The 15,088-nt window shown below is 37.6% G+C and overlaps 1 protein-coding gene across 1 annotated transcript in view; it reads left to right on the top strand.

Annotated features, from left to right (window-relative positions):
* MAN1A1 (mannosidase alpha class 1A member 1) overlaps positions 1–15,088 on the top strand; it is a 130,021-nt gene that overhangs the window by 25,813 nt on the left and 89,120 nt on the right. The window contains exon 2 of the mRNA XM_088522680.1: positions 8,159–8,255. Within this exon, the coding sequence (XP_088378806.1) occupies positions 8,159–8,255 (97 nt within the window). The remainder of the gene's footprint in view (positions 1–8,158; positions 8,256–15,088) is intronic.

Below are 15,088 nucleotides of genomic sequence, written 5' to 3'. Positions count from 1 at the left end.
GGAAAAGATCCTTGACTAGTATGCTTCTGTGCTACACCTATCTCAGTATTGTTGCAAAGGGCAAGTAAGAATAAGACCTTCGTTAGCCTGTACCGAAAGCTGTAAGGATTTGAAGTCTGGACATGAACTATGGTCTTCATTCAAGTTTCTCTGCATTAACACTCTACACCTTCTACTAAATAGAGCTATGCAGTAACAAAGTAATAACACACAGCTCTCGCATGCAACCTAATTGTAAAATACTATGGTACCTTCCATTTTTCATTCATATAATAACTTTGGAAAACCTTTACTGTTAAGAGAGAGAGCTGACAAATCAATAAAACATAGCTTTATTGTCAGTGAGTCACTTGATATGTTATACAATATTTTTCAAGTAAACTAACTCCTGATATTTTTTTCGATGTAGACATACCAAAGCATCAGGCCTGATGATATTTTTTCTAATACAAAATAGTCTTTTTTTTTCTATATGCTTTTACATTAAGTAAAATATGCAGTAATAGAATTGAGTGTACAAAATACCTTAATTGCAGATTTTTCATTCTCCATTGGAAGAATGCAACCTTCTAATTAGAATTCTTCTTATGTAATTAGTGGGATAGGTTGTTCCTTTGAAAATGTATAACAGAATGCAGCACTCTGCAATGTCTGTCCCTGGTTAGAAATGATACCCATAACAGCATGTGCTAAATATTAGTTGGATAGTTGAATGCACTGCTAAAGATGATTACAAGCCACAGTGAGGAGAAGAGAGTATAAGAACAGAAGCTTATCTGTAACTTAACACGTGGGAATAATACTTAACATTTCTGTCAGGCTTTACATTTGAGGATTTTTGAAGAGCTTTGCAGTACAGATGATGAATTAATCATCACAATGGTCCTTAGTGTTTTCATTTTCTCTCTACTTTTTTTTTTAATCTGCAAATTTACTTAGACTTTTGGGTTTATTTGGGGGAGAGGCACAAATGGATTATTTGTGGGATAATTCCTGAAGTACAGCAGCAGTTTTTACTCATCTGTCCTTTTAATGTAGAACATCAAATATGGAAATAAATAAAATATTTCATGATATGGGCATTTAATATTTGATGGAGAAACCTGTAAATCAGTTTGGCTAACCTAGCTATGTTGACATTTTTCAGAGTTCTAGGTATCTTCCCCCCAGAACAGTACTAAATATCCTATCTTGTAGATATAAGTTTCAAAAATACTTATACTTGTGTTCTTGAAGCTTTCAATTCCCATTACAATACGAAGCGCCATAAACTAAATGACCAGCCCCTAAATGCTCCTAAAATCTCTAGGTGCTTCTTAGTGGTAACTGGGAATGGTTTTTACTGGCCCGTTAACTAATAGAAAGCTTCCTTTGAGGGTTTCCTTGGCTGGATTGAAAGGCCAATGGCCCAAAGTACTTAAAGGACCTGAACCAAACGCCCTTTGCAGTGTCCATCTGGCCTCCATCTGCTAAGGTGGAAAGAGCAACACCTTGGCTGTGGCTGTTAAACCCACGTTGACAGGGCAAGTGCGACTTGCTTCTTAACTCGGGATGATGCCATTAGAAAATGAGGTTATAAACACCAGGAATCTGCCAACCTTCTGATCTACAATACATATAAATATAACCTCTTACCTGGCAGCAAGAAATTAAAATTTCATAGTGACAGGACTAGTTTTACATGTTTTATGAGAAAAATAAATTTTGGTGCCAGGAGAAAAAATTGAATGTGTTGTCACTGGAGTAAGGTTCAAGACAAAATCTGAGCGGTGTCCACTGAGATGAACCTTCTTAGGATATTTTTTGCAGTTTTGCTTCTGGAATAAAAATATTAATTAAATAAATCAATAAAAGGTAGTGCTTAGAGGAATATTCTAATTATAGGTGCTGATTTTTAATTTAAAGCAAAGCTCTAGATGCGGTTCTACCACAGAAAACAAGGGCTGAGTATAAAGTAATACTCTGATTTGTTCATCTGTTTTTTTTTCTAGTAAATCCTGATCTTTAGTCAAGAAGTTATCTTTGAGGGTTTTCCTTTTTTGTAAAAAATAACTGGAACTCTAATGTTAGTAGCGCTCTAACATAACAATATACATAAAATAACTTAAAAAAACAGTCATATTAGTCTGTAGGCATAAGTATATGTCTACTTATACATGACTATAAACTAATTAACAAAATAGTAACTACAGTAAAACACCCTAAATCTTTTCCTAGAATTTAGCTATAGAGCAAATCTGAGCAGGATAGAAAGATGCAAATGCTGTTTTAATTTACTCTGAAGAAAAAGATGGATTTTAAGGTAATCCAAGTCTATTATTAGTAATTGAAATTGTTCTAGATGGAAAGGTGTTAGAATGCAATGGGACTACCAGCAGAGCTGCAGGAAAAGGTTGAAGCGACAGGTTTAAAGTCCTACCCAACATAGTAAGAGCAAATAATGTCAAAAGTAGCAAAGGTCATGCTCTGAAATAAAGGAAATTACCAAATGGTTTCACAATGTTATTATGGTTCCTAATCCTAGGGAAAAAAAAGTGCTATCTATGGAAATTTAGAGAAAAATAAGTCTATTATTATTTTATGTGTCTTAAGATGCAGATTATTTAAGATGTCAAGAAATTCAGCAAATAACTCTTAACTCTTTAGAAATGCAAGAATATGCTGAATGCCACTATGAAGTGAAATGTAGTAAAACAGAAATGTAGTACTTCTGATAACTTTAAAAAAGCCAAACATTGCTCATTGTGATAAACTGTAGATTCCATAATAGTTTATAAAAAAGAGCTCTTCTACGTATGCAGCATGATTTTAAGAAAACCCCTCTACTGGATCAACTTAGGGTGATCATAAAATGTTTTCATAGAAAGATCCTGTTTGATCATCTTCCAGAAACCTGCAGAGGTTGTGAAGAATCTCAGTTGTGTTGTGATTTGGCTTCATTTGAACTTGGAGACTGTGAAAACAGTTGGGAATAGTTGTTTCCCTGGGTTTCTTCTGAGACTTGTTTGATCAACAGTAGTGGGAATGAAATAATAGGTCAGTTTGCTCTTCCTAAAATTTGAGTTTTTCATAATGGTTGATAGAAGTAGTTGGGGAGAATGGTACTGTGACAAACCTGCAGTGCTGGAGATGCCACATGGAAGTCATCAGCTGGCCTGGCTCTGTTGTATGGGGGGAACGTCTAAGTGGAGTCTGTGTAGAGGTTTCTTACCAACTCTTGCAACTTCTTTTATTCCTCTCACTGGTACTGTGAAAGATTGAAGCTTTAGTTGCAGCAACAGAAGGGAGGGAAGATTGGGGGAATCCAGACTGAGTGAACGGGAAGTTCTGGTAAGCAACTAACTTAACAGGTGAGAATACGTTAAACTTGTAAAAAGCTTCTGTGTTCTGGACTGAGGAGAAGGTTATTCAAAACAAAGAAAGTACAGTAAAGATATAGAAAAGTTTAGTTTTATTCTGCCAGCCTTCCAGTAGTATTTGAGTCCTACTCTTCTCTCTCTTGTGTTGACATGATTTAAGTGACTCTGTAGATGATATGGATGATACTGCCTTCAAGGTCTGAGTTTTGGTTTGTTTATTTGCTTGCTTTAATACCTTATTTCTAAAATCTGCTTCAGTTCTTTTTCCTGAGATCCTCTTTGACATCTCCCCAGGTTTTATTTAACTACTAAAATACGTCATATCAAGATCTTATTATTTGCCCTCCACCTGGCACTGTGGAAGTTTGCATCTCAATATCACTGTTACTGTGCTGATTCAGCCCTGGTCTTGTTTTCTGGCAGCATTTCAAAATTAAAATCATGGGTATTCTTGTTGGACTAGGACTCTATTCCTTACATTTCAGGCAGCTTTTGTGTCACTCACAGAGCACTATGTTAGTGCTTTGGAAGATAAGAGCAACTAAAATACTGATAAATGAGAGTGTAGGGTCATCATTTTTTGGCTGGCCAGCATAACAGCTGTATTAAAAGTCTTTATTTCTGGAGAATATATGTATATTTTGCTTATGTACAGCAGATGGAGAAAGGCTTTAAAATTATCTTTTAAAAAAATTTCTGCAGAAGAGAGAAATGTGAGGGGCCTTTTGTGAAGCTTGTCAGACTTTCACCTCCTTTTTCTTCTCATCCATCGAAGTAAACACACATGTGCTTAAGTCCATTTGCTGCTAGCAATTATAATAGCACATTTCCTTGTTCCTCAGAGGTGGGGTAGTATTTTAGCCCCTTCCAATTTCTTTCTAAGTAAAAATGAGTGCTTCGTTTCTGAAGATTAAAAGTAGTCTGCTTTTAACCAGGAAGGGAGCTCTTGGAAGTCAAGCACTCAGCTACTGCATCCAAAAGGCCTGCGGTAGGTCTCTGTTGGAGCCAGACTTTGCTGATGTAGACACAGGGCTTCCCAGGGAGGTGTCAGGATCTTCTGCAATTTCAGATTCACTGAGATGTATCACTGAGCAAAGCTAGAAGAATTAAGCAGTATGCAAATGTAACTGTGCCTATTGCCCTCCTGGAGGAGTACCAAGGGATTACTGGAAAGCAGTCAAATGAAATCACTTTACTACTCAGGCTGTAGAGGAGTTTAAGAGTATCTGCTGGAGTCATCTGGTCACAAGCTGTAGCACATCCTTCGTCACTGGGAGCTTCCATCTTTTACAAGACTGGGGTTATTTTGCTGAAATATAGATGTTCTTGGTAAAGGTGGAGCTTGCTCAGAAAAATCTAGTGATCAAAAATATTTGTGCAAGCCGTCAGCAAGTGATCAAAAGGGTCTTATCGTCAAGTGAAAAATAGCTGTAAATACCAATTTAGGGAAGTTTTATGCCAGCTCAACAGTGGAGACTCAAAGATAGATACATTTATCCACATAACTGTTGAAGTTTGTTCCTAAACTTTCAGTGCTAGGAATTTGGCTGAAGGAAAGGCTTAATTATCTCTGACTTGGGCTTGTTCAAGTTGTTGTTCAGCGTTTTGGAGCTTTTTTATTCTTACATAGAAAACAAAGCTATTAACAAGTAGCAAATTCATTCTAGTGGGAAGTTTGGTACAGAACCATAAATCTTACAGAGCGAAAATCGTATAGAGCACTTTCAATGTGCTGAATTCTAATGAATAAGACTTCTTGCTAAGTTAGAAGCACAAACTGTGACTTATTTACCAAGCAGATAGTGTTAATTAAAATGTTTTTTTAGCCTACTTAGATCACTGGGCTTTTCACACAGTAAACACAGTTATACTGCATTTTAGTAATCTTTGGCTAAATAGACACATATGTATGTGTTTAGCTAAAGTAATTCCTGGCTCCCTGAAACACTAGAGGGTTCACTGGCAGTTTTGGGAGACATATTTTGCTTTAATTGTTATGTCTGTAATCTGTGAACATCTAAACTAAAGCGAAAATAAGCTGAAGGTGCCTCTCCTGCCTGAGGAAACATGCTTAGTAAGCTTGATGTTCTATCTGAATCTAGACTTTTTTAATTAATTAAGTATTTGGTTGGCTTAAAAAAAATCTTTTGGTTGGTAGCTTATATTTCTCAAGGAAATGGAGAAGGGCCTGGGGGGATCTCCCTGCTTCCCCAATCACCTTTTTTTGTGCATTTGTTTAGCTTCTTGGGTTCATGTCTTATAATATCTTATCAAGTGGTGAGTCCACACCATTTGAGTAGCCCTAGAAGCAATGGGAGGTCACTTGAAAACAAGAAAAAAAAAAAACTTGCTGTTCATTAACATGTAACATTACTTATTATTAGAAGATAGTGTCTACTGGCTGGGTTAGCTACCTCTCTTACTGCCTTGGGGCTTACTAGCAATAAGGTAGCTGAAGTGTTTCTGTTAGGAGTGAGATGCTGGCATTTACAGTGCAATCTGATCAAAATGCAGACTGGCTGGAAGAAGTGAAGGCTCCTGAGCCCATGTGGGGCATCTTGCAATGCCATGTCCTTCGTGCCTGTTTTGGCTGAACTGACTGGGGTTTGGCATCGTTCACTTCTTGCCTTTTCACCAGCTCCAATACTCAGCATGCAGCAGTCAGACCCGGGAAGCTAGGCAGGACAAAAATGATCCTCAACCCCAACAAGGACAAAAATTTGTAGAGTTTCTGCTCTCTGAAGTCACCTGATATGGGGACAGACGCACACCAGATGTCTGGTGCAAGAGAAGGAGCGTGGATGTGCCAGGAGAAAAGAAGGGAAGAAGAGTGGGACTGTGGCAATACTGGCTTGAGCCTCTCCAATTTTGTTATGAAACTGTAACTTTAGGCACTTTGATTCTGACCACTCAGTTACAATTTTGGTCTTAAAAAATAAGACAGCCCTTCTATGTGGTGCTCCTAGGTTATTATTAAATACAACAAAAACAACAATAAAATGATGTGATTTTGAGGAGAATAAACTTTGACAGAACATAAAAAAATGGCAGGTTCAGTGCAGGTCAGGATTTAGCCTGTCTAAAATGTTTGATGCTTCAGTATTCAAAGCAGAACCTACTGGTCTGGTACGTGACTGAAGGGCAGCTTAATCTTGTATAGTGTGCAAAATACCTTGGATATTAATTAGTATATTTGAAAATCACTTAGCCTTATGCTGTATCTGAATGATCAATTTAATATAATCTTGATCTCTGTAGCCAGGGAATGCCACGTAGATATGAGCTCTGTTATTTAACTCTGTGCTACCAGCTCTGTGTTGAGGAAAAAATGCTCCTGACATGCACTGTTGCTTACCAACATTTCCATACAGCTTCTCACTCTTTCTGCCAAAATCTCATTTAGATGCTAAATCCTTGCATTGGTGAAGTTGGTCCAAAGCAAGTTCTAGAGTAAACCGAGGTCCCTGAATTTTCCTGGTGGATAGAGACACATTTACGCTTCTATAAACAGGCAAGAGACACTCATTCCCACAAGCACAACAGTATTCTAGAGGATCTGTTGTCATTTAGTATAGCCTGGCGTAATGCAGATCCTTAATTGCTCAGTTACATAGAAAAATTATGTCAAAGGGAGGAGGAAGGAAGGCAGTGCAAGATTACTATTATCAGCATGCCCTCAAGCTGTTGCTTTAGAATTTGGGATTATAGCTGCCATTTAACCAAATTATCCTTGACACGTGTAGCCTCGAGGGGAGGACCAAAAGCAAGGGCAGCGCAGTGTTGTCAACTGGTAGCCTGGAGCAGCATCTTGGAGAAGGTTTGAGATTGTCACTTAGTGTCTTGAAGACGACCCCAGGCGTTCCCAGCCCTGCGCTGCCTCCTGGAAGGGAGGAGCAGGGTGGCCCAAGCAATGTTGTTCCTGCTGCTGTATAAAGCCAAGATCCTTCTGCTGACCCCCTGAAGAAAGTAGCTCCTGAGGGTTAAAAGATGATGTTTGGCCAACATCTGCCCAAAAAACATAGTTAGGGCTATGTCTAACTAATCACTGTGGGGGGATGTTCAAAGTGTCCTTGAGTTCCTTGAGCTGAATGTGCTTTAGTTGAGAGGGGTTCAGTCCATCTGCTGCCAGCTTCTGACACTATTTCTACAAAATGACACCTGGAAGTAGCTAATGTTACGTACAGTAGCACTGATCATAGAAAATGATAGCATAATAACTTAGAGAGAGAGAGGAAAACATAGGGCATATTTTTCATGTTTTCTCACAGATATTGTTCTGCCATTCTAGCTTCTTTCTTCTGTTATTAGCTGTATTGCGCTTGAATAAGCTAGTTTTATGTGTGACTCTGCCAGGCACTAATGATTACTGTGAGCTGTTCCTATTTCCAATCTTAAAAAAAGCAGAATAAAATACCAACTTCTTAAATGAACACCTATGTCTGACAGTTTTGGTGAAAGGTTTTCGGGGGAAAAAAAAACGCAAAAAAACAAACGCTTACATGAGTAAATGTGCTCTATGATAAATTTCTCTCTGTAAAAACTATTTTTTTATTATGACTTCCTTATAAGCATGCATGTAACAGTAGAGATGGACTTCACAGACAGAATTCTTACCATGAGCATGTGGAGAACAATGCTACTGTTAGTTGTCTGTAAAATATTTCTTAGTTCTAATGCATGCAACACATTTAATTAAGCATAGAATTAAATATGTTTAATATTGAGTATATTCTCAAGTTAGTATTTGCTGTGGCTTCTTGCTAAATCAACATTAAAATCCTCCTTTCGTTTCCCCACAGATGATGAAACATGCCTGGGATAATTATAAGCGTTACGCTTGGGGATTAAATGAACTGAAACCCATATCTAAGCAAGGACATTCAAGCAATTTATTTGGTGAGTAGAGCATATTGTGCTTGTGCTTAGTGACGTTAACGTGAAACAGTAAATCAGCTGAAAAGATTGAAGGTGATAAACACATGCTTTTCCCAGCTTTTATGTTGTGATGTGGCAACTCTTGCTTATGTTGCATATAGAAAATATCAGTAATTGAAGGCAGTACTTTCCATGACTCAAAGATTCGTTTTTGAATAAGAATAAATGAAGCATCTCATTGCTATATCATATAGAGTTAGTTTTGTTGCATTAGATACTGCCCTGCCCTAAAACTTATCCTAGTGATGCAGAACTCATTGGCATCACACTCAGTAAGCAGGAAGCAAACAATAAGGGGAGAAAAATAAATCCTGCATAAAGGAAAAAAGTTGGTATTAGATATTCTCTGCAGTGGTGAAAGCAGCTGAGGCTCTCAATAACGCTCAGATTTTTTTTTCCAGCTCCTTAAAAGAACTTGCTGATGTATTTCAGTCAGGCTCTCTTTTTCTTTCATGAAAATAACCATTATTTGCACCCCTAGATGTTACAGGGGAGTTGCTTGATTACCACCTCTAAAATTGGTGCTGAAAAGTTCCATCATGATAAGGACACTGCAGAAACCCTGTGTAATGAGGCAAAACTGTTTTTTAAAATACAAGTGGGACAGAGCTTGGGATAAAAAGCATCTGAACAGCAGCAGCGTTCAGAGAAAACTGTCCGATGAGCTGTCATCATCTTCAGTGTTGTAGAAAAATGAACAATTAAACTGTATGACAGCAATCTTTGTATTCAAACAACCTCTGTTTTCCAAACTGAAAGCTGAAAAATTAACTGATTTCCATAGCCATGACAAAATCGATACATTCATTTTGATTTTAACAACAGCTTATTATATTAAATTAAATTAAATATTTGGAAAGGATAGCTTGAAGTAGGAACATTTTCTAAAACAGCCTAAATGAAGCATATATCCAATCTTCAACTGTGTTCTTAAGTTGCTAAGACTTCAGTTGTGGTTACAAAAATAGTTGTGAAAATATATGGGCCAAATTTAATGTTGCGGTGTTAGTTTGCCTAAGGTGGTACTCAAAAAGTTATTAGATAACTATTGCACTGTTAGTTTTCGAACCTTAAATATGAGAAACCAAAGAAGTTTGGGTGAACTCCAGCATTAATGTTGAGTGAAATTGTGATTTTTTTTTTTGGAGAACCAGTTTTTTTAAAAAAGCTTCATTCAAATTACTGAGAGTTCTGAGATTTAATAGGGATTTTAAAAAATGATGCAGTCCAGTTTGTTTTGTTTCCTTGAAGGACAAAAAATGGTGCACGATGTCTTTAAAATTAAAATGCTTAATCTAGTTCTCATTAGAAACACAATTGATAAAAATTTAAGAGTTTTGAATTCTTCACTCTATTGACTAGATTTGGAAAAACAGTGATAAATGTACTGACATGTGAAATTCTTTAGCATGAGTGTTGTGGATATTACATGAGAATAGATTACTGAAGGCATTTTTCAATGTGAAACAAGAAAAATATTGAATTTGAAAATAAAAATTCCTTTAAAGGAAAAATAGCCAGAAGCAGTATAAAGGCGCATCGCTTCCCCATCACAGTCACGTCGTATAAGATCTTACTGCTGTGGAGTTTTCTTTAGAAACATTTCTGCGTCATTGATCTTGATGGCAAATCAAAATAAATACCAGTTCTTTCTGTTGCATTGTTTTGCAGAATCTCAAAGAGCAGTGTATCTGCAAGCCACTTTGTCTCATAAGCCACATTTTCCTGAATCAATAATCTTTTTAAAGAAATATATTTTTCTTTATCTAATAGTGTCATCAAACCACTAGATCTGATCTGTACCTTCATGTTGGAATTCATCAGATGCCTCCTGTCTTCCTCTTTCATAGAGCAATTTGCCTGAATTAGTTTTGCTGTTTTTTTCAAATACTTAATGTCTCTCTTTTTTTTTTGTTTTTTCCTATGAAAGGAGAAAAAAAGTTTCCCTATCCTCTCTGGCTCTTCTGGTTCCTTTCTCTTAAAGATTAGATTGCAACTAATTGAGTGACTGTTTTAAAGGTAATTCAGAACTAAATCAGTTGAGATTAACTCACTTCCAGCTCTGAGCCCTGTGAATTTCCAGTTAACCATCAGAAGTCAAGTAAGCCCCTCCTTGCCCTGTCACCTGTCGTAACTCTCTCCAATCTACCATGCATGTCTTTTCTTCCTGCTTCTGGATCTCACATTTTTTCAAAAATGCAAGTTTCTGGTTGTCTTAATAGCAGGAAGACAGAGCGTACTTTATTAGCCAGTTGTTTAATTTTGAATACTTCCCCTCCTGTGAGGCACAATGAATATACTGGAGGTGTCTGTTATGGGATACAGACTTTAGATATCTTACTGTGGGGACCAGTAGGTTCAAATGCTGTGCTTTACTGGTGCTTAATGTTGTGTAGGTTACAGGCAGTGCAGCTCTCCTGACGTGGAGGGGAGAGCAGCTCCCCTGCTGCTGTCGAATGAAAATCTTCTAAGCTTAATTTTGGATGTGTAAATGCTTCAGTTCTAGCTGGAATAACATGGCGTTTTGTGAGTAGATAACAGTGTCTGGTGTTTCTTGAAATCTCTGCAACACAATAAAAAGACGCACTTTTAACAAGTGTGATTAAACATAGATGTGACTTAGTTAGGCAACACCATCATGAACTTAACAAAGCTTTTAATGCGATGTGATGCTTTTGTCAGGCTAGCGGCAGAGGAATAGTGCCAGGAAAAGATGGGATGATGGCAGGAGAAAACTGGGCCGCAGCCCAGATGATTCTGACCTGGGGGGAGAGACTTCATTTGGCTGCAGCTCTTGTACAAATTTAGAACTTTTGTAGAGCTTTTTCTTGGGTCTTAAGATTTTTGAGGGACTTTGAAATGCCATTTTGTTTGTCCTAAGAGATTTTTGAAGACGAGGAATCGACTTGAGTTGTTGATACTGCGTAGACAGTGGCGAAGGTGTTTGATAAGCACAAGAAGATCTTAAGCTGGTAGATCTCAGGCATATGTTTATTATGAGCTTCTTCTCATGTGCACACTCTCAAAATAATTATTAGGAAACTTACGGTAAACTGAAATATTTTTGTTTCAGTACGGAGCCAAAGCCTCATGCTTGCCTCTGACCATTGCAAAGTCTTTTCCGCATATACATGAAATGTTTTAGTTTCCTTTTATTTGCCACTCTAGCTTTTACCATGTTATCTTGGCAAGTAACCACTGTTATTGTGGATTTTTCTGTTGTTTATTTTTGTTTGTTTATTTTTAGTTTACATTGACTACAAAAAAGTCAATGATGGTAACACCTACTTGAAAAGGACATGAGTTGTCTCTGTAGCCTGCTTAATAATTTTGTTCCAAGTTAAACTGTTTAAAAGTAATTGAGAAAAGTGGAATAGCTAAACATCAGTTTGTACCGTACTTTTGCATCTGCATCTGCCCCTTCCAGGGCATGTCTTTTGCACTGGTATGTCTTTTGCAGTGTGTACTATTTACTCCCTGCTTTGTAGAATTTAGGCCCTGTGTAAGTGTTTGCATTTCGTATGTTAGTCTTATAAGTTTCAGGTAGTTATTAATAATGTTTGCTAATAGAAGAGCTTTTGCTAGAAATGCCTTCTGTACTTAAGAGTTAGTAAAGGTTTTTTGAATTATCTGTAACTGTTTTTCCTGTGTAGCACCACAGGAAATAGTGCGAGTTGCAGGCGTAGTGTATGTAGTCTCACTGCTGGTGAAAAGGGATCTTTTCTGGATGGGAAAGGGAAGCTTTTAATACAGTCAAAATCTGTAAAGCCAAAGTATTCTAGATCCTATTCCTTCTAATTTGACCTGGTTTCTTCACAGTATTGAGGTGTATTAAGACTCTGGAAGCCTACCAAAATTCATATTAAAATTCTCTTTTAGTGAGTTTTTAAATTGTAAGGTTATTCATGTAGCCCTAGAAAAGTAATTTTGCACATATTTAAATGTTATGCGAATACACATTTAAAGTATTCTAAGCTTCTCTCCCCCCCTCCTTTTTTTTTTCTCTTTTCGTTTCTGATTCCCTGAAATTACAGATTTCCGTATGTATTGTTAATTTTGGAAGAAAGCCTGAAATCTTTCTTGGAAAAATGGGTAAAAACCCCTGAACCTCTGTTCTCTGAAGAACTGAGTTAGTGGGTGTGGATGAATGATTCAGTGCGGGATTTGTGAGAGGAGGTCAAGCTTTGCAAACAGCCTCCCTCCACCCTGCCCCAAGTTGGCCAGTATTAAGACAAGTTTAGCATATTTAGTCTCCTTAGATTTCCATCCAAAAAACATTTATCATAGTTATTACAGGACTCTCACAGAAATCTAGTAATGCTGAGGCCGTGCTGTCAAATTACCTACCACAGGCTTGGAAAAGGAGGTGAATAATGTGGCAGAGTTTGGCAATGACACAAGTTACTCAAGGTAGTGGCAAAGGCAACAGCAAGCTGAAAACAGTTGCATGAACCCAAAAGGATTGCGTGATGGATGATGATTGCACTGTAAAATAGCAAATGAGACCCAATATACATAAATTTAAGCGGGCCCATAAAGGCACCAGAGAGATGATTCTGAGTTTACATGCAAAACAGTGAGCCTTGAATGCAAAATAAGCAATAAAGACTGAAAACTTTTCAGGGTACAAGATGAAGCTCCATAAGAAGTGGCATGGATGGGGTGAATAAGGAGTTACTGTTCCCTGTGGGGAGCACTACCCTTTGCATGGAGCTGAAAGATCAAATCGGTGGGTGGCATGTTTAAAGCAAACAAAAGGAGGTGGCTCATAACAATATGTGGAGCTGAGCTGCACGCGTGCCAGAGGTATAGTGGATGCCAGAGGCTTACACAGAAAGCAAACAGACAAGCTAATGGAGAAAAAAAATACAGCGAGTGCTATTAAATACAAAGACACCAGAGGTGGCTCTAAAATTCTAGAGATTAAAAAGTATTGGAGAAGCATCACTACATTGTTTCATGTAGTGGTACATGGAAAGCTAGATCTGTCAAAAAAAAAAAAAAAAAAGTATTCTTTCCTCACTCTTACCAGATGGTTGCAGTGAAAGAAACTCAGAAATCTTAGTTCTGCTAGGGTTTTGCCAGTACTTGAGTAAAAGTTTCATATTTGGACATAGTACGTTTTAATAATTAATCACTCTTGGCACTTTAAATTGCTAATGATATTGGATAGCAGCCTTTTCAGTGAACTTTAACTAAGGGAAAGCACTGTTTTAAAACCTGAGTCTCTTTAAGACTGAAAGAAACATTTAGCTCTAATCAAAATGTTAGTATTTTTTCAAACCTACTTGAATTCTTTGGTACATTGAATATATAGTTTAGAGTTATAATTGTATAATACATATGCACATATAGATTTAAAAAAATGGTTCTTTCTGTTGATTTGCTTGGTATTTAATGTGATGATTTCTGGTCTTGTTCCCTATACTAAGAAAACCTGAATTATTAACAGTTAGACAAAATGAAAAAAAAGTGCAGGATTATGTTTCTGCATTTTTGGCCAGGCTCAAATTACAAATTGTAGGAACATGTCATAGAATCCATCTGCTTTGAACTCCCTGAACATAGAATAGCTGGAAAAAGACAAGTTTGCCTCATTGAGTATTGAAACAGCGAAGCATCTAGAAGATCACAGAGGGGAAGGGGAAAGTTGATTGCAACCTGACTATAGACAGCTGCATATAAAACTTTCTTTTTCTTTTCCACCTTAGTTCAAAGTAGTCAAAATTCTTCTGACAACAACTGAGGAAACTTCTTTCTGAGCACTTGTACTTCTTCTGAAGGAACATCTGTTGTTTGTGTGTGCCAAGCTTCCATCACATTCATAAAATTGCAAATATAAATATGCCATGTACTAATTTTTATGTTTCATCTCAGGAACACAAAAAATGTAACCCTTTTCTGAAGGGGAAAAAACATATCTATTCATCTTTTACAGACATGGAAGAACAAGCAGTGTTAGTCTCTCCAAGAAATCCTAGTTTTTAATGATTTCTGGATGTTGAACTATTATGGGAAGATAACTTCTAGCATGACCTGAGGCCACTTCACAGTTCAGCTTTCCTTATCTTCTGGTTTTGTTCTACACTTCAGCACAGTTTTCTTTCTTTCAAACAGTGAGCCAGAAAAAGAAAAGCAGTTAAATTCAAGTTAGGGGGAGAGCAATATTTTTGCCTGGCTGTTGTTCGGTTATAGATGGTGCATTACACTCAGCTTTTCCTGGTGTCTCTGTGGTCTGTGTGTGTGTTATATTTGTGTATATATTTTAATTATTTCTCAAGTCCAAATATATTTAATGGCAAGGAATGTGGATGTTCTGGAAAACCAAACTTGGTATCGAAGGGAATGGAAGGCTGTAAACAAACCATTGAATGTACTAACATGCATTGATGTTGGCATGCTAACAGACTGTATTCTATTTCAGACTCTTGGCAAAAACAGAAACCATGTCTAAAAGGCTGGGCTGGGCGAATAAAAGTTCTTCTTGGCCCACCCTCTGCACGGCTTGGCTAGGAGCCAGCTGTGGTTCTTCAACCATATGGCCACATGGGCTCGGTGACGGGGCCGTGCGAGGAAGCCTGTCATCCAAGGACAGGCGTAGCCGTCCTCCCTGAGGTGTCACCCTGGAAACTCACGCTGAGCCATTCACCCTCTCATCACTTGGTTTTCATTCTGCTCTTCCCTTCCTGCCCCAGCGGGACTGCCCCATTTTCTAGCACAGGCCTCCTTCTCTTATTTGTGTGTGTGTGTGTGTGCGCGCGTGCGCTCCTGTGCAATATGTGATGTTAAAAAAC

The sequence above is a fragment of the Tinamus guttatus genome, unplaced genomic scaffold, assembly GCF_059628265.1.
Source record: "Tinamus guttatus ecotype Peru unplaced genomic scaffold, ASM5962826v1 Tinamus_guttatus_pri_ptg000010l, whole genome shotgun sequence".
NCBI classification, from domain to species: domain Eukaryota; kingdom Metazoa; phylum Chordata; class Aves; order Tinamiformes; family Tinamidae; genus Tinamus; species Tinamus guttatus.
This window is presented reverse-complemented; position numbering and strand designations above follow the sequence as displayed.